The following is a 27,244-nucleotide window of genomic DNA, read 5'->3' on the forward strand; positions in this document are numbered from 1 at the left end:
CTACTTTACCGCCCTAGAACGGGATTAAGGACAAAACGTAATGTTTAGTTAGAAATTGTAATGTTTAGATAGATATTTCTTCTCTGATATTTTTCACTGTAGCTATAATATGGTGTTAATTAGTTTGTAATATTTCCGCTCAATTGTAAAACATGTTGTGTACACTTGTTTTGGATCTCGTGCTAGATTTAAGCCATAATGTGCAAATGTATTACCCATGATATTGTACGATGTCTGTTTAGTGTACCTAATAAAGTAAAATATAAAATAAAAAAATAAAACGAGTCTATGCCAAAAATTCAAAGGGCCATATGTACTGTAAAACGTTGTACAATACACGTGCGAATTTCCCACTTTTTGCACTTGTATCGTAATGTACTATTTCATTTCTCATGTTCTGAAAGTGGGTAATTTTTTAATTATCTTGGTGTTTGTCCGTCATCCTCATCCTCATTAGTCTCATAACGTACTGTAAAACGTTGTACAATACACGTGCGAATTTCCCACTTTTTGCACTTGTATCGTAATGTACTATTTCATTTCTCATGTTCTGAAAGTGGGTAATTTTTTAATTATCTTGGTGTTTGTCCGTCATCCTCATCCTCATTAGTCTCATAACAGGATATATGTAATGCCGAATTTTATATGTCAAATTTTGCCGTCACAGCCATACTAGTGCGTAGTATGGCTTGACGGCAAAATTTGACATTTACATATATCACACTAGTATGGCTTGTGACGGCAAAATTTGACACTTACGTCGTTAGGCAAATTTTTCCGTCAAAAACCATACTAGTGCAACACTAGTATGGTTTTTGACGGCAAAATTTGACAGTTACATTATATCTCACTAATATGGCTTGTGACACCAAAACCTTACACTTTTTTTCGCTTAGCCCCCATCCGTAAACCATCTGACACGCGTATTCGGGAAACGAGATAATCACAAGATCTAGAAACGATATAGAGATCAACTAGATTTACATTAGATATCGACTAGATGTGACTTGGATATCTAAGTCATAACTTGTCGAAATCGTTCAAGAGGACCTCCAGAATCGCGGAAACGTCAAATTTGACATATCTATCTTACAAAATAAATATCTTTAATTTATCCATATCGTAACTTGTTGAGGTCTAGTAGAGATCTAATACATTTTCAGAATCGAGCCGTGAATCTGATAAGGAACTTCGTTCCAAAAATTTTCAACGTGTTTGTGGGTCACCCTGTAATAGCTGTAAATATTAAGTAATATATTTATCTGTAAGAGATAAAAAATAATGTATCATTGAGGGAGTGCGCAGTTCTTTACAGTTGGCACTAGAGCCTTTGCCGTCATTTCCGGAGCGGGCGGCCAACGACAGGGCGCGCTGAGGTAACGTACTGGCACGGGAAGCTCAGGGGGAGGGGAGAGAAATTTACCAGTCGCTCTTCGGTCAAGGAATACATCGTGAGGAAAACGGGATAATCCCAATAAGGCCTTGTTTCCCCTTGGTATATTAGTTGTCAAGCGGCCCCAGGCTCCCATGAGCCGTGGCAAAATGCCGGGATAACGCGAGGAAGAAGGAGGAGTATCTGGATCATCGCCAATAGTTTATAGGAGGCCTAATGGGGAGACGAATCCTGCCAGCGACATACCCCCATGCTTCCTCCGCGTCGATGTGAAGATTTAGCACCCCCTGCAGATAGGGCTGCGTATTTCATCCCCCGATAGCGCCCGGCGGTTTTCATTCACTTATACTGCCCGATTCTAACATAAGATACGTCAAATATTACGTCTATGTCTGTATCTTTAGGTTTAAATAAAAATAAACAAAATCTAACCTCAAATGGCTCCTTAAGCCAGTTGAGGGTAGATGAAAACATTACATGATCAAATAAAGTACCTAGGTTAAATGCAGGTCGTTCAGTGACTGATCCAGGTGGTTTGTATTTAGTTGGTTAGCCAATAAATGTTATAACTACCCGAAAATATACAAATTGTTTGTTTACTTTTATTTAAATACCTAAAGATACAGACTATAGATACGATATGGATTAGATATGTCAGTGTCAAAAGAGACGGTTTTGTTTGAAGAAACATCGCTTTTGACACTGACATCCATATCGTATCTAAACGTAATATTTGACGTAGATATCTTAAATTTTCTTTTTTGCACAAAAACTCAGCCTCGCTGTGCAGAAACGCGGCCAGCGTCCTGGGAACAATGCCTCAGGCTAATTTAGGGCTAGATTTATGATTAATTTATTTTGCTATTTTAGTTGTAATACATTTTCTTAAGGTATCTTTAAGTTCAAATCGGACCGATACTCTGTAGTAGATAAACGGCCAAAAACATAAAGACTGCAGGATGGCTCGTTATGTCACTTCTGGCTAAAGTTTAGCACGGACGTTAATGGGCTGTATCAAAATATGTATTTTGTTGGAAACATAAATAAAAAACTTCCCGCCCTATATTTTTCGATATTGTACAGTCGACGTCAAAGATATGTTTACACTTTTCGCCTTATTACAAAGGAGTAAGGTGCAAAAGTGTAAACATATCTTTGACGTCGACTGTGCCAAAAATTGTCTTCGACTACGTATACTAAAAGGTACTTCAGAACCTTAGGTAACTAATACAGGGTGGCCCAAAAATACGTTGTCAAAAGAGTTTCTGGAACATTTACTGACAAATCTTTTACAAAAGTGTTTATTTAACGTAAATGGGTCATTGGGTCGATCAACTATTTCGTGTTGTTATTCTGTTCCATCAGCCAGGAGACAATAGTAGCATTGTTTGTTAGAAGAACTCATGTACCATGTTCTACAAACGTGCTTTGTAGATGTACCATTATGGAAAAGCCTAACTAATAACTAACTACGGAAAAATTCATGTTTGGTTCATTTAAATACGAATAAACTAGTGTTGTAAGACTGACTCAGGAGACCGTAACCATGGCAACTAGTGACAAGAAAAAGTTGATTCACCCAAATAATACAAACGTAATACTTAAGTACCTACCATATAAAATAAATTAACTGAAACTATACCTAACAAAAAAATAAAGCGAATATTAGAGCCTTAATATAGAGCTATTCTCTTACAAAATGTCATAAAAAATAAAGATACAATCATTTAACCAAAATAAAACGCAACCTATCTTCAAAATACTCTTTTTGAGCTTGAAAACACAAACGCAAACGTTTGTTAAACGTATCTATACATATAATAAAGCTGAAGACGGTCGAAAGTCTGTACATGGAAGATATTTGAAAAAAAGTTGGCTGGGGATACTTAGAATCGATAACAGAACACGTTCCAACAGTTTTTAGAATTTTTGTCTGTTTATCTGTTTATCTGTTTGTCTGTTTATCTGTTTGTCTGTTTATTTGAACGCGCATCACGTGAAAACGGCCGAACGGATTTTGATGAAAACTTTACTAATCTGTCGAGAAAATCCCCGGCCAGGTTTTAGGCTATAAAAATTCAACCCCTAAAAGGGGGGGGTAGCCACAACACTCGATTGACTTAAGTTTGCCTCTGAATCTTATGGCGCTACTTAGGAAAGAGGGGCAAACTCTTTTCAACTATTGCTCAATAGTTGTGCTACAACTATTGAGTATCCTGGTAAACTAACAGATGGCGCTGAATTTAATACATTGTGACATGAATAAGCCACCGAGGAAAGATTTTGCCAAATTAACTCTAAGTTTAGAAAGGGGGTACGAATATATCAACAAAAATAATGGAATAATTATGTTGATTTAATAAATTAATAATACAACAAAATTAAACGACAGTAAATTAATTGCCCCTCATTGCACAGTGCCATCTTTTGGGGAATTGAGTAAACATTAAGTAATCAAGAAAACTAAAAATGAGTGTACATAGTTACGTAGAGGTAAAATAAACACACATATCAACACGCGTATAATTGCATAGTTATTTAAAATTGTTAATTTTCTCTATCATGAATTATACCTAATCGTATTTATATCGCACCCATATCAAATCTATATTCATACGTATCGCCTACTTTAAGCACTTAATAATAATGACCACGAAGGTGGGTACTTTGAAAAACATTGACCTCTGTCATTTGCAGTGCCGGATTAACCCTTTTAAGCAAAATAAGAACTTGCTTATGGCACCAAAACCGTAGGCAAAAAAAAGCGCAGGCTGCATCAGCACTGCAGTCGTCGTGGAGTAGGTACCTAGATGAAACTTTTATACGTGTACATACAAGTACCCATCTAATAACGAAGGGCCGTAGGGATCAAGTAAGAGAGTGAGGGTACGTAAGAACATCTCCAACGTAGGCTTTCGATTTGACCTTACGCGGAGGCCCTTAAAGTCATGGAAAAAAATCTTGCTTTCGGGCTTGTGGCCAGCCGATTTTTTCGACATAGGTTACCGATTTTATAGCAAATTTTGCTCTCTTGCACGCCAGATTTGTCGGCCAAGCCGAGTTGCTCCTTAGCCGCGATCCTGAGACCTAACTGTCAAAGTGTTATAAGGGGCCCCGTGAAAGCCGAAAACTAAAAGCATCCTATGAAGTAGCGCTTTCGAGTGAAGCCAAAGAGCGAGCAGTAGAAGAGTCATGATTACATGCATAGATTCGATTTCAAGCCACTCTTTTGCAGTTCGGCATAAGGTCTTACGCGAGGTCTTCTGCCTTATGGCAAAGTTGATCTTCTCCCTTAATTACACTTGGGCGTGGATCCAAATCCAAGCCTTCCTCTTTCGCAGCTGGGCCTTCTGCCTTGCTCACACTTCGCCAATTCAATTCACTTGGTCAATTCAAAGCTCTGCTTTCTTGCATCTTTTCTGTATGAAAACAACCTCGCTGAGACCCTTAAATGTCGAGCCCTATGCGAAGCTAGGCTGATAGAAAACTGTCCCGTCCCTTCTCTGTATGAAATCCTGGATTCGCGCCTGGTTGGGACTAAAAGTAAAAAATAATGTATAACTGTCCATCAAATTGCGTTTTTTATATCGATAAATTTTCGCGCTCGCTTCGCTCGCGTTTACAATTACATTATAAGTTATGATAAAAGTGACATTCGGGTGGCGACTGCAGCAGCAATACTCTGTTAAACGTTACTGCTGTAGCACTGTCGATTTTCGTGATAAAATGATGTGACTGATTTCCATACTAAAAGTAAAAATGCACAACTATCTATCAAATTGCGTTTTTATATCGAAAAATTTTCGCGCTCGCTTCGCTCGCGTTTTCAATCACTTTCTAATGTATGGTGCCTACAGCAGCATTACTCTGTTGCAATGCAACGTTACTGCTGCAGCACTGTCAATTTTCGTGATAAAATGATGTGACCGATTTCCATACTAAAAGTAAAAACGTACAACTGTCTATCAAATTGCGTTTTTATATCGAAAAATTTTCGCGCTCGCTTCGCTCGCGTTACCAAACACTTTCTAAGATATGGCGACTGCAGCAGCACTACTCTGTTGCAACGTTACTACTACAGCACTGTCAATTTTCGTGATAAAATAATGTGACTGATTCCCATACTAAAAGTAAAAATGTACAACTATCTATCAAATTGCGTTTTTATATCGAAAAATTTTCGCGCTCGCTTCGCTCGCCTTTTCAATAACTTTCTAATGTATGGCGACTACAACAGCATTACTCTGTTGCAACGTTACTACTGTAGCACTGGCGATTTTCGTGATAAAATGATGTGACCGATTTCCATACTAAACGTAAAAATATACAACTGTTTATCAAATTGCGTTTTTATATCGAAAAATTTTCGCGCTCGCTTCGCTCGCGTTTCAGAATAATTAATAGTACTAAGTGCAGAAGACTCACTCTAACAAAACGCGTCTGTTACGATCAGCACAGATATGGCCGCTAGGTGGCGACAGCGCCACGCGCGGCTTATGGCAAACCCCAAAATTGGGGCCGAACGGATGTACTTTTAGCTACCTGTAGCAAAGCGACGAAATCGCGGAGTGAGACACGCCTGCTCGCGTTTTCAACAACTTTCTGATGTGTGGCGACTGCAGCAGCATTACTCTATTGCAACGTTACTGCTGCAGCACTGTCAATTTTCGAGATAAAATGATGTGACCGATTTCCATACTAAAAGTAACAATTTACAACTATCTATCAATTTGCGTTTTTATATCGAAAAATATCGAAAAACTATTGATTTTGGATTGTAGTTTTATTTTGTGGTACCTAATTGTAAAATATTGTATCTGGACTGCAGTCCTCTAGCATATCCATCTGTCAACTATACTTCAAGTTCCGCCTCCAGGGGAGAGGGAGAGAAATTAGGATTAGAAATTAGCCGCTTACTGACACAGATCGAATTCCACGCGGGCGGAGCCGCGGGCACAGCTAGTTAATAATAAGCCTTAGTATTTTATGTCAACGTATTTTGAGCCATCCTGTATACTTGTCCAACAATATCTTAATTAAGGGGCGTAATTAAGATATTTTGGTGAACGTAAGCCCGCCATCATTTTTCACGGAAATTCTCGCAGGATTAATTGAGTGCCACTCTCCACCGTCGTTAGGAAGCAAATTGAGTTTTTCTGGCGGAGATGCGAATTATATTTTTATCATGTTAAAAACAGGACGGCGCCCGACAGGAGTTGGTCGACCCAGGTAGGTCCTTTTGGCTGCCCGATCTTCACCCATCCTTTCGAGATGGCCAAGCCAGCGGAGACGATGCGCTTTTGTCTCACCTATTATGTTCGGTTGAAAGCTGGCGGGATACCACTCTGGACCGATCAAAGTGGCGTGCTCTTGTGTTGGAGGCCAAGACTCATTTTGGGTCACCGCGCCAACAAAGTAAGTGGTAGTAAGTAAGTCATGTTAAAAACTATAAGTTTTTTCTATCTACGTACATATTTAAAAGAAGCCTTTATCAATGAGACATGTCGGCTCTGTTGGGCCTAGACATTATAGAGTTTCAATAAGTGTTAGGTAAGGTACTAGATATCAAAAAAATTGTTCACGATTTTCTGAGTTTTAGACAGGGAATCGTCTGTCCATCTTGTAGGTGGACGTCCTACGCTGCGCTAGCCAGTCCGTGGTCTCCACTCGAGCACTTTTAGACCCCATCGGCCATCATCTCTTCGTGCAATGTGGCCTGCCCATTGCCACTTCAGCCGCTAATCGGCTTGTCTTCCCGCTTCATCCCGCTGTGTCATCCCGCTGGATGCGGGTCGCTTGCAACCGGCACGTATGGAGATCCAAGGGGGAGGCCTATGTTCAGCAGTGGACGTCTTATGGCTGAGATGATGATGATGATGAGACAGGGGATCCTCCAATATCGACTAAAAATCCCAATATCAAAACCTGCGTAACCCCTAGCTTCAAATAGTTGCGTCCTCTTGTCTCGAGTCCGAACATATTCCATTAGGAAGTTGAGACGAACTGAGTGGTTTCTACAAGAAATGGCGCAAGCACTGGTTCATGAGAAGCGACTGCCAAGTTGCCAACAGTCTAAACCAAAAATTATTGCCAAGATACTACAATTATAAGTCATAAATAATAATATAGAGGTAACGTACCTACCTAAGTTTATTATTGCAAATTATATTTTACTTTTTAAACCAAAATACAATTCTATTAGCCTAGCGCAAACATGTTGACTTGACCACTTAAACGGTTCCAGTATTTTTTGTTTAAATAAAAACATCACAAAACACGAACGAATATATTTAAAGCAAATTGAATCCTTTAACGTTGAAATAAGGTCGAAATTAGGAATGAGTAGAAAAAGATTTTTAGTAGGAAACGTTTTTAAGAATACTTTTCCATTTGGCAGCTTGAGGGCTAATTTAAAAAGAAACATAAGTACAGTCGCCATCAGACATATCGGAGCAGCCAAGATGTTCACAATATCTGAACACGCACTCTAACGCCTTGACAATAGAGGCGTGTTCAGATATTTGTGAGCGCCATGGCCGCTCTGATATATCTGATAGCGACTGCACCAGTGTTTTTGTAGCTTTGCTTGTTGTTTCGTAGTTAAAAGTTGACTACAAATTTACTACTTGCGTCCCGTAAATGACGTGAAATTTGGTATCAACATTTACGTACTAATAATTGTTACAGAAATAATATAGACCGACCGACCCTCCCAAATAAATGAGCTGTGGATAAACCCCCCAAACAGTGTTAGGGCGATGATTGATAAGTTGATTGATTTCTCGAAGTTACTCAATTGATTTAACTGCGTGTTAAGATAACACGCAACCATGGAACAATGGTTATTTGTTTTACAAGGGGGCACAGTTTCTTTGGAAAAGGGAAAGATAGATGCCCTTGAGATGTGGGGCGGGAGGATGCTTGGGATATCGTGGACGGATTACCGCACCAACGGGTCCATACTCCAGGAGATCGGCATCACACAGCGTTTATCGACCCTGGTACAGTCGCGCATACTGCAGTACTTTGGACATGTCTTTAGGCGAGATAACGATAGTAATAACGATAGTATAATATAAACTTTTACTTTTATAGTTATTCTAGTTTGTTAGGTAATTTTTATTTTTTTATTTTGAATGGGCTCACTCATGGCCACAGACTAGCCGAGGCGTAGACGTGGCCTACGATGGAGCGAGCTCGCCCAGAAGGTGCCTGTTCACTCTTGATTTGAAGGTTGCCGGGTTATAAGAACACGGAAATATAGACGCTATTACCAGAGCTTTCCAGTTTAAGCGGGTAGCACTGAGTCGGATTGGTGCAGAATCGGGGGCTCGTTAATCTCAGCTTCGTTAACAACATCAATTTACGTTCTCAAGTTTGTTTCATAGCTGATACAGTACAGTAGGCTAACAAAATACAAACAAAAAACCGGGCAAGTGCGAGTCGGACTCGCGCACGTAGGGTTCCGTACCATAAAGCAAAAAAAAAGGAAAAAATGCAAAAAGAAAACGGTCACCCACACTGAAAGAATTTTTTAGTTGGTTTTACCATATTTCAACAAAATTTATGGGTTAATATAGCACCTACCCTTGAGTTTTGTTGAATCAACAAAAACTGTATTGTTGATCAGTTACGGTAACTTCAACTTATTGCATATTTGTTGATTCAACATTTCAATATAATGGTAAAATTAACCCTCTAACAAGGGGTTGATATAGCACCAACCCTTCGATTTTTAGTTGTTTTTACAAGTAGCACAATGGTTAATTTAACCGTCTAGCAAACTATTAATTCATTACTTAACCTTTACATTTTTGTTAGTTTTACTAGTTTGCACTTGGTGCAAACCTGTAAAAACAACAAACCATGACAGTAAAATTAACTCTCTAACAAGGTTTGGTTTAACGCACTTGAAATGTTAAAAACACAAGTATGTTTGTGTTGAACCTACTTACTTTCAATGGTTAGTTTTACTAGTTTGCACTTGGTGCAAACCTGTAAAAACAACAAACCATGACAGTAAAATTAACTCTCTAACAAGGTTTGGTTTAACGTACTTGAAATGTTAAAAATACAAGTATGTTAGTGTTGAATCTATTTACTTTCAATGGTTAGTTTTACTAGTTTGCACTTGGTGCAAACCTGTAAAAATAACAAACCATGTCAGTAAAATCTACGTGTTTTTAATGTTAGATTAACCCTTTTACTCAAGGTTGTGTTAACCGAGTTACTATATTGGATCAACTCTTACTATATTGTTGGCTCAACCCAATATATTTTAAATACAGCCAACAAAATCGTGGTGTTGATTCAATCAATGTTTTGGTGTTGAATTTACCTGATTTATAGGTTAAATGTACTTTCAAAAAGAGGTAGGGTTAACAGTCCTGCACTGTTGAAACAACTTTGGCTGTAATAGTTAGGTCTACATGTATGTTTTGTTGAATTAACCTCGATTAAATAATAAAACTAACAGTGTATTTTTGTTGAGGCAATAAGTGTCTTGGTGTTGTATTAACCTAGAATCAATAGTATTTTCAACAAAGCAGTTTTGTTGTGTCAACATATACTAATTTTATTGGGAATACTCAAAATTTTTTGTAGTATCAACCTAGATAAAATAGTATTTTCAACAAAACAGTTTTGTTATGTCAATGAGTGCGTTAGTGTTAAAAATACCTAATCTTAATGTTGAATTAACCTTTAAAGCATAGGTTGGGTTGACTTCGATTAAATGGTAATTTTAACAAACTCGTTGTGTTGATTCAATCAAATGTATTGATGTTGATATTACCCGCTTTAAAGGTTAAATGTACTTAAAAAAAAGGGTAGGGTTAACAGTCCTGCAATGTTGAACCAACTTATCTTGTAATAGTTAGATCTACATGTATGTTTTGTTAAATTAACCTCAATTAAATTATAAAATTAACAGTGTAGTTTTGTTGAGGCAATAAGTGTCTTGGTGTTGTATTAACCTAGAATCAATAGTATTTTCAACAAAGCAGTTTTGTTGTGTCAACATATACTAATTTTATTGGGAATACTCAAAATGTTTTGTAGTATCAACCGAGATAAAATAGTATTTTCAACAAAACAGTTCTGTAGTATCAATAAGTGCGTTTGTGTTGCATCTATCTGATAAAATACTGTTGAATCAACCTTTCGAAGTAGAGGTTGGCTCAACACGAGCTACAATGTTGAATCAACTTTCGCTTTAGTTGTTAGGACTACAACTTGTTTTTAGCGGAAGTTGATTCAACACTGTAGCTCGTGTTGAGCCAACCTTTACTTCGAAAGGTTGATTCAAGGCCTTTTTTATCTGTGGAGCCTAGTACGCTAAATTGTATGTCTGACATAAAGCATTCGTCCCTTTCTGGCAAATATGCGAGTGGAGAGGACTAATGCTTTACGTCGGACATAAAACCTAACAGACTAGGGGAGCAGGTACATAATATGCAACACAAATGCAAACTTGATACAGCAAAACTGTTGTATTGACAATACTATTATGTCTAGGTTGTTAATACTAGGTACAATACAAAACATTTAGTGTTCGCAACAAAATTAGTAGAAGACACTGCAAAACAGGTTTGTTAAATATACTAAATTGATTCTAGGTTAATACAATATAATTACATAAGTTCCTTGAATATTTTGATAAATTTACACACATTAGTCAAATTCACACAGATAGGAAGTAGACACGACACTAAACAAAAATATCTTCTGCATGCGTAGGTACACATAACTTTCAGTCAAATAAAATAGAGGTTAATTATAGCCTAACTAAGAAAACAAGTTGGTTCGGCATAGCAAGTACTGTAAAAAGAACATTAAAAAACGATTCATACGACAAAAAGTTTATTCTTAAACAATTGAACCTACCACAGGTAGAAAAAAAATCGAATTAGGTTTAGGTGGCGCGCATATTATGATGCTTTATACATATATATATATATATGTGCGAATATATATTCAAGGTGTTACAAAAACCCTGTATACTTAACCCGAAACCTAGTGACAGTACAGTAGGTACTCACAAAACTGAACAACTTTTCCCACGGAACATGGGTCATGAAATACAAAATGGTTTTTGGGATATATAGTAGCATATTAGATTAAATATGTTCAAATCTAAAAACGAAAAGATATAATAGCTCGACTGCATTTCAATCAGGGCTCGGAACCGGTTTTTTGTAAAACCCAAAATAGCCCCAATATTTTTAATTATTTTATGCTCTTTACGTAGGACTGAATCATGTATTTAGGTAACAACTTCTTATTATTAGATTGTCAAAAATGAAATAATAAAACCAAAGAACGAAAAAGAACGTAATAATACCGGTATTTTTTGTATGAAGAAAAAACCGGTTCAGAGCCTTGATTTCAACTGCGAAACGACTACAAAATCGCAATGGGGTAGGTGGGCTGAGTTGCGTTCTCGCGCGCGACTCCATACATCTGGCGCGACTTCAAGTATGGAGTCGCGCGCGAGAACGCAACTCATGTGTATCATTCATTAATCTTATTTAGTATTTGCTCAGTCATGGCTGGCTCTAACAAAATATATAATTTATTATAAAATAGACTACTATGGAAAACACTCTAAAAGGTAGCCACCTCCCTACAAGCAATTCTGCCATAAAAAATTTACTACACAAAGCTGCCGTCCTAATAAAATACGCAGTAACTATGTATCAATCTCATATAATATATAGTTATTGCATTATTCGGGTTATTCGCACTAGTTACCACCAATTACCAGTGGTAACTACTGGGATTTTTTTCCCAGTAGTTACCACTAAAATTCAACAACTAATAAAAACAGTATATATACTGTTGTATATACAGGGTGTTTGGTACATCGTTTGCCAAATTAAAACGGCAGATAGCTTGAGTCATTTGCTATGTTCTCATACCTAGAAAAACAAAATTGGCCATGGTATTTTTTTACAACTACGAAAATAAAAATTTGAAATTTAAGTACGAAAAACTGTCATAGAAGGGAAGAATTTTTTTTGCACCAAATTAAACATTTCTAGGCCTGAGAAGATAGCAAATGACTCAACCTATCTGCCGTTTTAATTTGGCAAACGATGTACCAAACACGCTGTATATATTGTACTTTAATAAATAATTATACTTAAGCCGATTAGTGTTTCAGTGAACTGCCTTAAAAGTGATTAAAAATAAAAATAAAAACAGTTTTACCCGTGCAAGTGCAAAAACTAAAATAGTCAATGAGAAATTAACGCTTGAATGAGATTTATCTTATTAATTGTAACTCGAATTAATTATACGGACGAACATACAAATCAGTTAAAAACAAACTATTATTTATCACTTTAAGGCAGTTTACTGGAACACTAATGGACATATCATTATTTATTAAACTACTCTGTATTTATACGATACAATTTATACTGTTTTTATTAGGTTTGAACTTTAACAAAAAGGGTAAAAGGTGGAGAAAAAAATCCCAGTAGTTACCACTGGTAACAGCTTGGTGGTAACTAGTGGGAATAGCCCCTATTTTTCCTTATATTAGGACGGCTGAAAAGTGCCCTATTGCTCTATAGATAGTGGCGCCTATATACCAAAATTTATATAAAACATAGAAATGATAGCGTTTGAAAGTTGTAAAACAGTACTATTTTCTAACGGTACATTAAATGTTGAAGCAGAGTGCCAGAGTTTTGAGAGAAGAACATAAACCGAGTGATGCCGCCTTAATTGCAGATATTAATAATTTTGTACCAAATGAGGTAGTTGATTTCTACTTATATGTAAACCTGTATGAACCTGCATGTACACTATCTTATGAAAATGTATGAATTATGACTGTAAGCAGCTGGTTTATGATTTGCAGATGGAGTTGGACTTTCAGCTCCTCAGATTACATACTTTACATTAATTTGAAGGAAACCTTGTTTTCTGAAATATGTTAAACATAATAAAATACCCAATAGGTATAACTATTAATATTTCACCCTGCAATACATATCTCCATTAGGCACCAAATGAGGAACTATTGGAAGACTTGTAACGTTCTCTAATTTAAGGCATTCAAAATTACTCGTGCAATTAGTTTCGTGTAGCTGATATGCTTGAAGGTGGTCATTGAAACCAATATTAATAAGAACTTTACATAATAAAAAAATGGCTGGCTCTAATTTAAGTATATAAACAATTTTGTAAAATATAACTTCTTGCTCATTGAAAATGGTAAAAATTAAACCAGGCTTAAACATAGTGCCATATTTTGTCACCCAATTTATTCGAATATCACGTATACTAGATCCGTTTACTGTCGCGTTGGTTAATTCAGGAATCATTGTAGTGTTATCAACGCTTCCACATGTAAGTCTGTCAGAGAAACCCTGCCTAGTATGAACTCTTTGTGCAACGTTTAACTGTTGTTTTATCATTAAAGTGAGAGGTATATTGCGTTTAGATGATGTATTATAAGCAGTTTGTTTTAATTGTTTGTGTTTTGCTTCAAATCGCATGCACCAAATGTGCTTTAGAGGTCCTATACGTTTTATAATATGAGGGTAGTGTATCATAAAATGATGTTTAGGCTTTAACGTGTCATTAAAGTATTCGAGATATTGTTCATGGTGTTCTGTTATTAAATATTTGAGATATTCTACTGTTGAACAGTCAATTTCAGACATTAACAAAATATCAATAATTTTTAACAAGTTCAAAAATAAGTTCCAGACTCTGTCATCTTCTGGAACGAGATCTCCAATAAGAAAAGGTAAAATATTAACGAAACAAGACATCTCAGATGCACTCATTTTTAATTTTTTATTTTTTAAATTGTCAATGGTTATTTCCGTTGCGGGCTTTTGATCTAATTCCTTGGCAGAATAATCAAATAATGATAATCGGCTGTTTAAAGTGCTCAAACTAAATAATTTAGTCCTATGAACATAGTGCAATAACATGTTGCATATATCGTAATGACAAACACCTTCAAAAATATCGTGCATGATATCAACTGCCATATTTTCAGTTACATGGTAGGTTGGAAGAGTATTGAAAATACTATCTCCGTATACGCCTGTTCCGGTTGGGTCATTTGAAATTAAATCTTTAGTATAATTGTCTTTGTTTCTCAAAGTACAAACTGACTCAACTGTTTGTTTACACATTACTGACTTGTGAGTTTTACAAATTCTGCAGTAATAATTACTGGAAAATGATTGACTAAATCCTAACAAATAGTTTAAGCCCAAGTTATCGCCAATAATCAAACCAAGGACAAAATATACTTTTTGTGTTTTACTTTCAATTACTATATCAATACCTTCTGTTTCCAAATCTTTCAATTCACTGATAAGTAAATGAAAAAGTGAATCTTTACCAAACTTTTTTAGGGATGTGTTAAACAGTGACGCAACTAGTATATTTTCCAATAATGATAAATACTCCAACGGAAGAGTTGGAAAACTCAAGTATGTGGCTGCGATGGACTGTTTGCCTGAATGGCTGCCTAAAGCATTGCCCGTTTCAAAATCATCAAAATATAAAAAATAAGGGATGAATATTCCACTCCTACCTAAAATTTTCGATTTCCATAGAGATCCTTGAATGAAATTGCTCAGTGGCTTTCCGGTTTGACTCTGTAAATTTTCCATATTTGTTAAAGTTGATTCAAACACGGATGGTAGTTCAAAAAAACATTTAAACAACTCCTTCAGTGACACCATTGTCCCTTTGGCCGTTTTAGTTTGTAATATGTTAGAGCCATTTTGTAAGCATGGTATCACAGAAGAATCTATTATATATTGCTGGGGTTTAATATAACAACCTAATCCTTCAAAGTACTGTAAAAGTTTCCATTCTGTGTCAACTTTTTCAAACGGAGTGGAACATACATCAATTACAGCTTGAATAGAACTGTTGTTTACAGCATCTGACATGTAATGACTTAAAGTCTCACCAATCACTTTAGTTATGTTCTGTGTTATTTCAGTTAAAATGTTTGCTGCCGTAGCCCTGTTTAAATTTGGATTGCTATAAAGGGACAAAGCAAATTGTAATGCTTTGTTTTGTAAATTTTCAATATGGCTGTTATCATAAACGGTTTTTTCATTTGTATCAGCTATGTCGTCTGAACTGGTTAGCTTTGAAACTTGTGAAAAAGCACAATTAGGTAACGTATCATTTCGTAATATTTCTGTTTCACAATTTTCAATACATGTTACTTCAAAGTCATTATTTTGTTCGGATTCATTGTGGAGAATACAACTACTACTCGGCTCACTTGATTCACAATGTGTGTGTGTATGATTTCTTTGTGTTCTAATATTAGTAGCATTATTAGATTGAGATTTACCCCGCTTACAGATATTGTGACTGAGTAGATGTCTCTTATAGCTTTTTATATTTTGAAAGCGTCTGTTGCATGTAGACTGTGCACAACTATATTCAGATAAATTATTATGTTTCAAGTCAAAATGTAAAAACAAACCTTTCAGGGATTTTAACTCGGAATTACAGATAAAGCAATTAAACGTCATTTTCACTAAAGAAACATTGATAGTAACTTACATTAAATCTGCAATTAAAGTGGCAACACTCGGAAATGTATGATCTTGTGGCGTGTGAATTTCATAAAAGTACCGTTGTATGAACATCCACGGCTGAATACTCTCGCGGGGATATTTTATATCAAATACATGAAAGGTTTTGAAGCAAATGTCAACAGCTTTTAAAAGAGACTCCAGCTGGTAAGTGACGTCATCAAAATTGACGTAGAACTCCGTAATATTTTCGACGTCTGGCCCGACGCAAATTACCACTGGTTGGCATGTGAGTCCTTTCTTAAGGTGGATATCCCGACGTGTTGCAAGGCAATTCTGAATGTCACTCTGAGTCTAAAACAAAAAAAAAAGTTTATTACACATTTGACATCAGTGATTCCGAATAAGACAAACCCAAAAATTGGGTTTGCTTCATGGTTTGCCGAATATGCCGATTGAAATATCTACATTTTACAGGTTTAGTATACACAATAAAAAGCGCTTGTGGCCTAGCGGTAAGAGCGTGCGACTTTCAATCTGGAGGTCGCGGGTTCAAAGCCCGGCTCGTCCTAGTGAGTTTTGCGGAACTTACGTACGAAATATCATTTGATATTTAGCAGTCTAGAAAATAATAAAATGTAAACTGTATATTTCTTACAAAAAATATTCAATAGGTACATGCTTGGAGTACTTAGCTTAGGGTAACATTCCATTTCTGACCGCAGCTGCACTACTGGTACTGAACGCGTCGGTGTTATTGTCAATTTACATAGTAAAATAAACAGTAGTGCAGCTGTCGTTGGAAATGGATTGTCACCTTTAATTTATATTTATTTTATATTCTTAGCTAAGACGCTTTTCGGTGAAGAAAAACATCGTGAGGAAACCTGCATACATCTGCGAAGAATTCAAAGGTATATGTGAAGTCGTCAACCCGCATTGGCTAGCGCGGGGACTATAGCCCAAGCCCTCTCGCGCATGAGAGGAGGCCTGTGTCCAGCAGTGGGACGTGTATATGCTGAAATATTTTTTATTATTATAGTATACAAAATAAGGTATTAAATTAAAAATATTTACCTTCACATGCAATATCAAGCTGTCACGTGATTCTAATATGGTCGGTTTGTTATATTTTTTTTGGTCAGCCAAATCCTTTGACGAGCGCTAAAAACAGAAACATTTATAAGCAAAGGGTCAATATATGTAATATAAGTAAATAAATAATATAAAAATCTTAACAAACATTGAGTAAATAACTGTATGATAAAATAGAGACCACGAACTGTGAACTATCTGTGAACCATCGACTTTTTTGAGGTCGATTAATAAACCTATGTTAGGAGAACCAGACATGTGTGACATTTAAAAGAAAATTTGGAGCATTTTGATATTTTCTCGGCACCTGTAAAATTTCTACCACTTTACGAGTTAAAAGTTGAATGTCCTATTCGTCCATTATGTTTTATGGTTTCAATATAACAAATAAAAACTATGTTTTTTTTGTTCCAGTCATGATGGGATGTATGGTGCCATTAATTTTAAAACAAAGAATAATCAATGAAACATCAAACTTAAGCAGTTCTATGGCTCCTGTTTATGGTAAAATCTTGCCAGTGTTTAAATTACTGGTGCCTGTTCCATTGTAGGGATGTTTACTAATTTACAATAAATGTATCAAAACCTATCAGCTATCTTACCTTTTCGTTTTTATCGTTCCTTCTATTATCAGATCTGCCGACAGTCGGGACAAGTTTCCCACAAAGTAGGGACAAAGCAATAAATGTTTTCGTGTCTGAAATTAAATTTAAATTTTATTAGTGAATTTTATTTTATTATAGGTACCTACTTATTAGAGCTTATTATATAATATGGTCATGTAAAACAAAGACGATTATTATGTATAAGATCAGGTAAGGTAAAAGCAACCTAATGTTTTTTCCTGCAGTGGCCCAATTTCTCGATTCATCCACATAAGAGAAATCTATCTCTATCTCGCGATAAAATTTACCAAAGGCAAAATTTACCTTCTTGTGTTGTGTTGTTGAAGAGGATCTTCAAATCTTGAAATACTTTCACGCCAATAAAAGCAGCATTAGCTTTTTCTAAAAACTCTGGAAACTTCACAAACAGTGAGATGCCCCTTTTAGGATGGCTGTATTCAAAGTCCAACTCAATCTGCAAACCATATAAAATATTAAATACTAATCAGTGCTGAAAGATAATATTTGTCACAAAATAGTTAATCCGTTAGCACCACTTGCACCATCCCACTAGTCCGGCGTTAACCGGTTAAACCGTTAACCCAGTGTCAAATTGTACTGGTAATCGTGGTAACTCCAGGTTTTACTTAATTTACCTAATTTAATATCAATTTTGACGTGTAATATGTAATTATATTATAAATAAATGAGTATGAGTAACCGGTTAACCCCGGGTTAGTGATTGGTGCAAGTGGCCCTTAATCGTTTAGGGCCACTTGCACCATCCCGTAACTCAAGGTTATGCGGTTAAAACGTTAACTTAGTCTCAATTTGTACTGGTAAGTCAGGTTTAACCGGTTAACCCGGGGTTAGTAGAATGGTGCAAGTGGCGCTAAATTAACTTTCACAGGAATAACTATTTTACCGCTTTAATAAAAATGTATACTTACAAGCTGAAAGCCAAAACTCTGCTTTAACAAGGGGTATTTCTTTAATATGTCTTGCAAATTTTTGGTGGAGTTTTTGTAATCTGTTTGTATGCGATATTTTCTAGTTTGCAGCCATTTATCTTTTACTTCTTGAAACGGCTCTTTGTTGTACTGAAGCCATATAACGGTTTCCTCGTCTTCTTCAATGTCTGCTGAAGATAATGATGTTTTAGTAAAAAAGTAAAATGCAAAACAACACATGAAAAGTAAATATAAAACACGTAAGAGCAGACAATGTGGCCAAATACTTTGCAACAAATCCTTAGTATAAGGTACTTAATTAAGGGGCCCATATCGGCCTGTCAGTTGGAACAAAAAGTTGACAGCTCCGAACAACTGATAGGCCGATACCGTCCGGCGGACTGGTAATCAGTGGGCCCCTTTAAGATGGGTTGCGACTTAGATATACATTTGGCTACTTTGTCTGCTATCATCCTGAGCAATGAAATCAGGATTTTCCATACATAGTGACCCGATTACATTGATCTTAAGTGTATTTGGTGTTGACTCTGTAAACTAGTACACCAAACGAACACCAAACATTGCCAATCGGGGGAAATAATTCGTGTGTAAGCCAATTTTAGCATGGGTGTAGGTAATGGTGTATTAAAGAAAATACTAAAAGTACCGGGGGGTGGGGGTGAAGCTAACGGGTAGGGGGGGTTTTAAGGTCACTTTTCGTAGTTTTTCGTAAATAACTCTTAAACGGTGGCCCGTAGCAAAAAAAAAATCTATTACATAAGAAATCTACAAAAAACATTCAGTACACTTTTTCGCTAGGATCAATATTTTAAAATGTATTAATAATATATTCGCGCCTTTTTATACACGTACACACACTTATTATACACGTATTATTTCCGCTGTAATTCCTTCGTTTACTGGCCTAAACATGTAAGTAGTTAGGTAGGTACCTGAATGTTCCTGATCAATATTTTCAATTTGAAGTTTTCTTTTCCGGCCAAGAACACCTTCTCGTTTTAATAGTCTCCTTTGATTATTATACCTATCTATCAGTTTTCCTTTGGCAGGTCTATATTTGTTGTTGTATTTCAAACCAGGTATGTAGTATGTCTCCTAAAAACAGACAAAAACGCTGTGACGTAACTATACTCGTAGTTAGCTAACTTCAGTACCACGAGCTTGACATTGATCTGACACTGACATATTCGCTAGCGGTGTGCGTAACTTACTTTCTATGCATCTCACTCGTATTATCAGTGTTGGGCGTAATTAATTACTTGAGTAATTTAATTACTAATTGAATTACATATAATTTAATTGTTTGTAATTTAATTACATAAAATTTAATTTTCTGTGTAGTTTGCAATTGCAATTACATTAATTCGTAATTAAATTACTCAATTACTTTTCGTTAACTTTTTTAATGATTTGCAAAGATGAACAAATTTACTAGGAGTAATTATAAAGAAAAACTTTTTTAAATCCACTCTAACCAGGATAACGTTATAAGAACATATTTTTTTATCTCGGGAATCATCCCTTGAGAGGGTAAAATGTGACAAACCATGTCGAAAGGTACGTTATTGCGGTCTGCGCTTACGTTGCGTAGCACTGCATTAAATAAGGCGTCGATTGCGTTGTCTTCGATTTTGGTCCACCCTCTTGGTACATCACATACATAATGCCTATCTCTATCTACTTACATACATTTTAGCTAAGCGTCTATTACATTTTCAATGAAGCAACACTAATCTAATTATACTTATACAAGATATCCCATAAACCAACGTCAAAACGAAAAGGGCTGATAATAAGGCACATATAATCCATCATTGTGTGTGTGATGCTATACAGCACGACCACGGAAGATTTTGTATAAATTCACGAAAAAGATGCTATCTGGCACGACCACGCTTTATGTTATGTTATAGCAGTCGCTTTCATAAAAAACTAGTGCCTACGCCAATTTCTGGGATTAGTTGCCAAGCGGACCCCAGGCTCCCATGAGCCGTGGCAAAATGCCGGGACAACGCGAGGAGGAAGAAGAAGAAGAGTACGGTTCTATCATCCGATCAGGGTGCTTAGCCAACATGCCAATCGTTAACGTTCCGTAGAGTTGTATATAGTCATCTATCTCTATCACTCTTACATATTAGTGCGATAGGGATACAGAGCTAGCGTTTCGTTGTGGTAGCGCAAGGGATTGGCATGTTGGCTACGCACCCATGCACCCAAGGTGCCTAGCCAAGATATTTTTTTTTGTTTTTAATTTAATAACCAAATCTTAAGGTACAATTTAGATGTTCTGGGGGCCTGGCTAAGTTACCAATCGCCTACACTCCGACAACCGACAACGAAGCGCTTTCTGTCTCTGTCACTGGAATCTTACCTACATATTAGTGCGATAGAGAGACAGAGATAGCGTTTCGTTCTCGTGGCGCAAACGATTGGTATGTTAGCTAGGCCCCCAGAACAGCTAAATTGTACCATTTGTAATACCTAATGATATGGTTATTATCCGGTATCCGGCCAATATTTTAATATCCGGCCGGATACCGGATAGTAACCTACTATTCGGCCGGATACCGGAAAGTAACATTGCGTGATTTCTGAGTAAACAAATTGGATCTAAGAAACAGTTTATTATTTATTATTTTAAAACCTTTACTATTATAGTCCCTGGTGTTCACTTAATTATACGGCAAATGATGATGATGGAATTTCCTTTTGCAGAGTTGCTCCTTTTGACTCACAGATTGATTTACGAAGGGGAGCCAATCGAATTTTTGATGCAAAATTTTGACTCAAGGGTCCCCTTGATTTTCCCTTGAGGTCCCCGAAATTTGTAAAAAATAAAGTTTTGCTATTTGGTCAAGTTTGGTATCATTTTCGTGTAACTCAAGGATGCTAAATTAGTTTCTGATATTTAATTTATACGGTTTCATATAAATAATTTGAAAAAAAATGAAAAATATAAACTTTCTATTTTTTTTTCCAAATAAAAGCCGATATTTTTCTTATTATAATATGCACACAAAAAATAAAAATTTCATGAAAAAGCCCTACTATTTCTCGTTATAAAAAGTATACATATGGCAGATTTATTCTACATTAATGTGACCAAAAAAATTTAAATGTAGACCTACTTTCGACTACCCATTGAACAAGATACAACGGTGTGAGCTACAGCTTAGCAATTTATGATGATGAGATCCCTTTTTACTATACATAGTGAGTCCTTAGAACCCTTAGATCATTTTAGGAAGGAGATTCACCTTGATTTTTGATACAGTCGGGATGAAAGGTGGGGTGATTTGTCCCATACAATCATAAATTTACGCAAGCACCTGTTTAGGTTTCTGCAATAAGTTTGATGACATTTTCGAGTAAATCAAAAGATAGAAATCATTTAGGTAATTAAGTATTCAAAATACAAATTAATAATGTCAATATTGACTAATATTTAAATTATTTTCCTCCGTATAGTTACGTCCCTTAAATCGGATTACGTTGTGCACCAAGCATAAGCAATGTTAAAGAGTATTTACAAATATATTAGGCAGTAAAATCTTTTAAATACGAAATAATGTAACTATTAGTCCATTGCTCTTTTTTTCTTTTAATTTACTCGATAATGACACCAAACTTAATGCAGAAACCTAAACAGATGCTTTCATAAATTTATGATTGTATGGGACAAATCATCCCCACCCTTTCAATCACACCGCACCAAAAATCAAGGTGGCTCCCATTCCTAAAATGATCTAAGGGTTTTAAGGACTCACTATGCCTATCTGTGGGTATCTCATCATCATCAAACGCCGTAATTCTCATAGCTGTAACTCATATATTTGTATACTATTCAGTGAGCTGGTGGTCGAAAGTAGGTCTACATTTCATTTTTTTTCTCTATATTTTTAGACATAAATATACCATGTGTATACTTTTTATAACGAGGAATAGTAGGGCTTTTTCATGAAATTTTTATTTTTTGTGTATATATAAAAATAAGAAAAGTTTTGGCATTTTATCGAAAAAAAATAAAATTGAATTTTTTTTTCAAATTATTTATATGAAACCGTTTAAATTAAATATCAGAAATGAATTTAGCATCCTTGATTTACCCGAAAATTATACCAAACTTGCGCACATAGCCAAACAAATTTTTTTACAAATTTCGGAGGGCACCCCCCCTTAAGTCAAAATGTTGCATCAAAAATCCGGTTGGCTCCCCCTCCTAAATCAATCTGTGAGTCAAAAGGAGCAACTCTGCAAAAGGAAATTCCATCATCATCATTTGCCGTATATCACACTTTTATGTCGTGAGCTCCACGGACTATAAAAACCGTTTATTATTTTAAAACAATTTAAACATTCCACTCACTTGCACGCGCACTTATTTCGAACCCAGAAATGAATCCGCGCGATCGTTAACTACGAAACAGGTCAAAACCTGCACAATGCGCACCTGAAGAACCGAAATGTAGGTATAGTTCCGCCGGCCGAATATTCGGATATTCGATACCGGATATTCGGCCGATGGTCAGGCCGAATATCCGGTATCCGGCCAAACAACTCTCCGTTGCATCTCTAGTTATTATTAAATTAAAAACATAAATTGGCATCTTAGCTAGGCACCTTGGGTGCGTAGCCAACATGCCAATCGTTTGCGCTAAGGCAACGAAACGTTATCTCTGTATCTGTATCGCCCTAATATGTAAGAGTGATAGTCTGATAGAGACAGAAAGCGCTTCGTTGTCGGAGCGCAAGCGATTGGCATATTGGCAAGGCCCCCAGAACAGCTAAATTGTACTAAAGATTTGGTTATTAAATTAATACCCCCAGAACGGCGAAATTTGTACCTATGTAATGTACCTAATGATTTGGTTATTAAATTAAAAACAAAAATTGCCATCTTGGCTAGGCACCACGGGCGCGTAATAGCCAACATGCCAATCTTTTGCGCTACGACAACTGTATCTGTCTCTATCGCACTAATATGTAAGAATTGTAAGATTGATAGGTACAGAAAGCAAAGAGGATGGATAAAACAAAGAGGGTGACCATAAATGACGTAAATGAGCTGCCTTATATCAGACCTTTTCATTTTAACGCTGGTTTTTGGAACACTTGTATACTCATATTACTTACATGCAATAACTACCTACGAATAATGCGTATAAAAGTAGGTAACCTTTAATTCCGTGGGAATAAAGACTTGAATTGCTTCAGCTATAACCATAAAATCTTCCTTTTTCATGCATTCGTTATGCTTAAGGTACCACTCAACAATACTTTTGGTTAGATGGGATCTAAAAGTAGCGTCGAGCTTCTTGCACGTTTTCAAACGTGCCAAAACTAGTTTACCGTGGTTATTATCGTTCAAAATTGTTGTTATATCGATTTCCTATGAATAAGAATCAGAAAATAAATAAAGACAATATAGTGGATACACAATTAATACCGAGAAAGCTTTGTGGTAACTGCATAACTAAGTTTGTTTACAAAGGTTTCGAATATTTAGTGTTACGTGTGAAAACAACAATTTGTTACTTATACAGTTTAGGATTTTTTAATGCCACCTGTAGGGAACGTACTTGTATACTTACTTCAATATCTCAAAAAAGGCTAAACAGATTTTGATACAATTTAGCTAAGAATCATCTCGATTAAAAAAAGCGGTCCATCCGTTTAGATGTCACAGACAGACACACAAGACACGTGAAATTTTAATTACTTACCCCTCTTTTTGCGTCAGGGGTTTATAAAGACTAACAGACCGATAGACAGACAGACGGACGGATAGACATGACGAAATTATAAGGCTTCCCTATTAAGACCTACGGAACTCTATTAAAGGCTTCGTCACACAGGACACAGGACGCGCCGCTTTTAATACAAAACGCTCACGTCCCGCCCGGAAAACGCGCCTGTGTGACGGAACGTTTAGGCCGCGGACTGGCCCCTATTTCACCAACGTGACAGGTCCGGCAATTGTCGACATCACTGTTACTGACGTCACAGGCCTCCATAGGCTACGGTAACCGCGTACCATCAGATGGGCGGTGTGGTTGTGTGCCACCAACATGTTAATTTAAAAAAAACTCCACTATATCGCCAGTTAATAAGTACTTATTTTGCGAAGCTAATGACAATTGTCACAAGAAATACGACAATTGTCACAACATTCCGGCACAAAACTCATTTGCTGTCAAGAATTACCGAAAGTTCTTTGAAATCTTGTGACAATTGTCATCATTATCATCATAAGCATCGCAAGAGAAATGCCTGTGTTTTGCCGATATAATAAAGTTTTTTTAAATAATACAATGATGGTGACAAACAGGAATACGGCCCGCCCGATGGTAAGCGATAACCGTAGCCCATGGATGCCTGTGACGTCAGCAACAATGAGACTTGTCGAATTGTCGCACCTGTCACGTTGGTGAAATAGGGGCCTGGACGCACGCGGTCCGCAGCCTTAAAATTCGTGTAAACAACAATTTGGACATGTAGTTTTAACCTATTGTAAAGATGGTGTGCACAACCCATGCCCAACAAACTGTAATACCAAAGAGGGGCCGTCGGGCCGTTTCTGGGAATAGGAAATTTAATTAAAGGAACAAAACCAAGCAACCCCTATGGGTTGCAAAACACTTAGAATAATTTAAAATAAAAATAAAATAAATATTACTTATAGGACAATTTTACACAGATCTACCTAGTCCCACAGTAAGCTCAATAAGGCTTGTGTTGTGGGTACTAGACGACGATTTATTTAAAAGATTTTGATGAAATAATCACTTTTTTAGTAATGACAATTAAAATTAAAATAAATAAAAATTCTAAGTCCCAGCCCCTCTTTGCTACAGTCCAACCAAAGAAAGAGTCGCGTCACTCGAATGGTATTGGTCAAAACCGCATGAAAATCCGTGCAATCGTTTTTAAGTTTATCGCGAACATACAGACAGACGCAGCAGAGAACTTTGTTTTATAATATAAATTAGTTAAGTAATGCTCAAACACTTACGCGTGGATTTTTTCCGGATCGAGGGTTCTCGTTACAGCTGGACACACTGGATAAACTGGACGCACGCCCTGATGGACTACACGGCGCTGATATACCATCATTACTCGAATCTATGTCACTTGTTGTTGCCGCTTCCGTTGACGTTTCCTGCAACCATAACCATTTCAGTAAAGAAAGGAAAACTGTGGTTTTAACTAAGAATAATGTGTCATTTCAACAAAAGCACAGCTTTTGATTCAACTACTTAATAAGTAAAGGTTGACAGGTAAGTAAACAATAGGTACGTACGTCTATAACTTTGTAGAGCTGTTCCAACCCAGATTTGAACAAAATTCTGTCTCTTATATTCGGAATGAGTTCCTGTAACTCTTCAGATTTCATACATTTCATTAATTCGAGGGATATATTGTTATCTGAAATATGTTAAGTATTGCACTGTTAACAATAATATCTGGGAGACCGAGCTTTGCTCGGAAAACATTATAAAACTCAAAAACCGGGCAAGTGCGAGTCGGACTCGCGCACGAAGGGTTCCGTACCATAATGCAAAAAACGGCAAAAAAGAAAACGGTCATCCAAGTACTGACTCCGCCCGACGTTGCTTAACCTCAGTCAAAAATCACGTTTGTTGTATGGGAGCCCCACTAAAATCTTTATTTTATTCTGTTTTTAGTATTTGTTGTTATAGCGGCAACAGAAATACATCATCTGTGAAAATTTCAACTGTCTAGCTATCACGGTTCGTGAGATACAGCCTGGTGACAGACGGACGGACGGACAGCGGAGTCTTAGTAATAGGGTCCCGTTTTACCCTTTGGGTACGGAACTCTAAAAATTGAGCGTTTTCGCAGAGATAAGACTAGCTAGACTAGATCGATTTTTCGCCCCCGAAAACCCCCATATACCAAATTTCATTGAAATCGTTAGAGCCGTTTCCGAGATCAACGAAATATAAAAATAAATAAATAACAATAATTGCTCGTTTAAAGGTACAAGATTCATGAGATAAAACAACACAGAAATTTACCGTGAATCAATTTAAACAAGATGGCGACCGACAAGCTCGCTTTCATAAGTAATAGTTCAAATTATATATTATACTAATGTTTTAAAAGCATTTTCCAATAAAAAGACACGCCAACATTGGTTACCTAATTTCTAACACTAAAAAAAACGAAAATAATCCGACAACGAAAATAACAAACACGTACCTTCGAAGCGTTTAATGGTTTCCGCGGAAATGCCCCATTCATGCAAATATACGAGACCTTAAAAAATAAAAACCCTATTACCTTCTTAATTTATAACAATTAGAGTTAATTACATAACAATCATAATGTGTTCTTACCCACCAATGTTTAAATCCATTATTCCCGTCATAATGTATCACTAGTTACATGTACACATCGCTGCACGAATTCGGATAAACTGGCGGTCGCCGATGGCCGGACTGGCCGGTGGGGCGGAGGCGCGGGGGCGGGGGTTGCGCAAGCGTCGCCTCCGTCGTCACCCGTTCGCGCGCACGAGTTTCGAATAAAGGTTTCCATACACGCAACGCATGGCGTGTCAGCGCACACTTTCTATTGGTACCTATTGGAGTAAATTTAATGAGATAGTAATGGCACTATTACTGG

At 36.6% G+C, this 27,244-nt stretch overlaps 1 protein-coding gene across 3 annotated transcripts; it reads right to left on the bottom strand.

The window, feature by feature from the left end:
- Window positions 1-11,237: 11,237 nt before the first annotated feature.
- LOC134673290 (uncharacterized) lies at window positions 11,238-27,042 on the bottom strand. Of its 3 annotated transcripts, none has more exons than XM_063531253.1 (11): window positions 26,963-27,042; window positions 26,822-26,878; window positions 25,899-26,023; window positions 25,611-25,757; window positions 23,775-23,987; window positions 19,531-19,693; window positions 18,578-18,765; window positions 17,952-18,102; window positions 17,625-17,719; window positions 17,005-17,091; window positions 11,238-16,281 (listed from the first exon to the last, which is right to left on the bottom strand). In XM_063531253.1, the coding sequence occupies exons 1-11, from the start codon at window positions 26,988-26,990 to the stop codon at window positions 15,952-15,954; spliced, it is 1,584 nt and encodes a 527-aa protein (XP_063387323.1). In that variant the 5' UTR covers window positions 26,991-27,042; the 3' UTR covers window positions 11,238-15,951. The 3 variants fall into 3 exon arrangements, with proteins under 3 accessions (XP_063387323.1, XP_063387322.1, XP_063387324.1); XM_063531252.1 differs by having other exon boundaries at window positions 18,578-18,768; XM_063531254.1 differs by lacking the exon at window positions 23,775-23,987 and having other exon boundaries at window positions 18,578-18,768.
- Window positions 27,043-27,244: the final 202 nt, after the last annotated feature.

This window comes from Cydia fagiglandana, chromosome 18 (genome assembly GCF_963556715.1).
Source record: "Cydia fagiglandana chromosome 18, ilCydFagi1.1, whole genome shotgun sequence".
Lineage (NCBI taxonomy): Eukaryota > Metazoa > Arthropoda > Insecta > Lepidoptera > Tortricidae > Cydia > Cydia fagiglandana.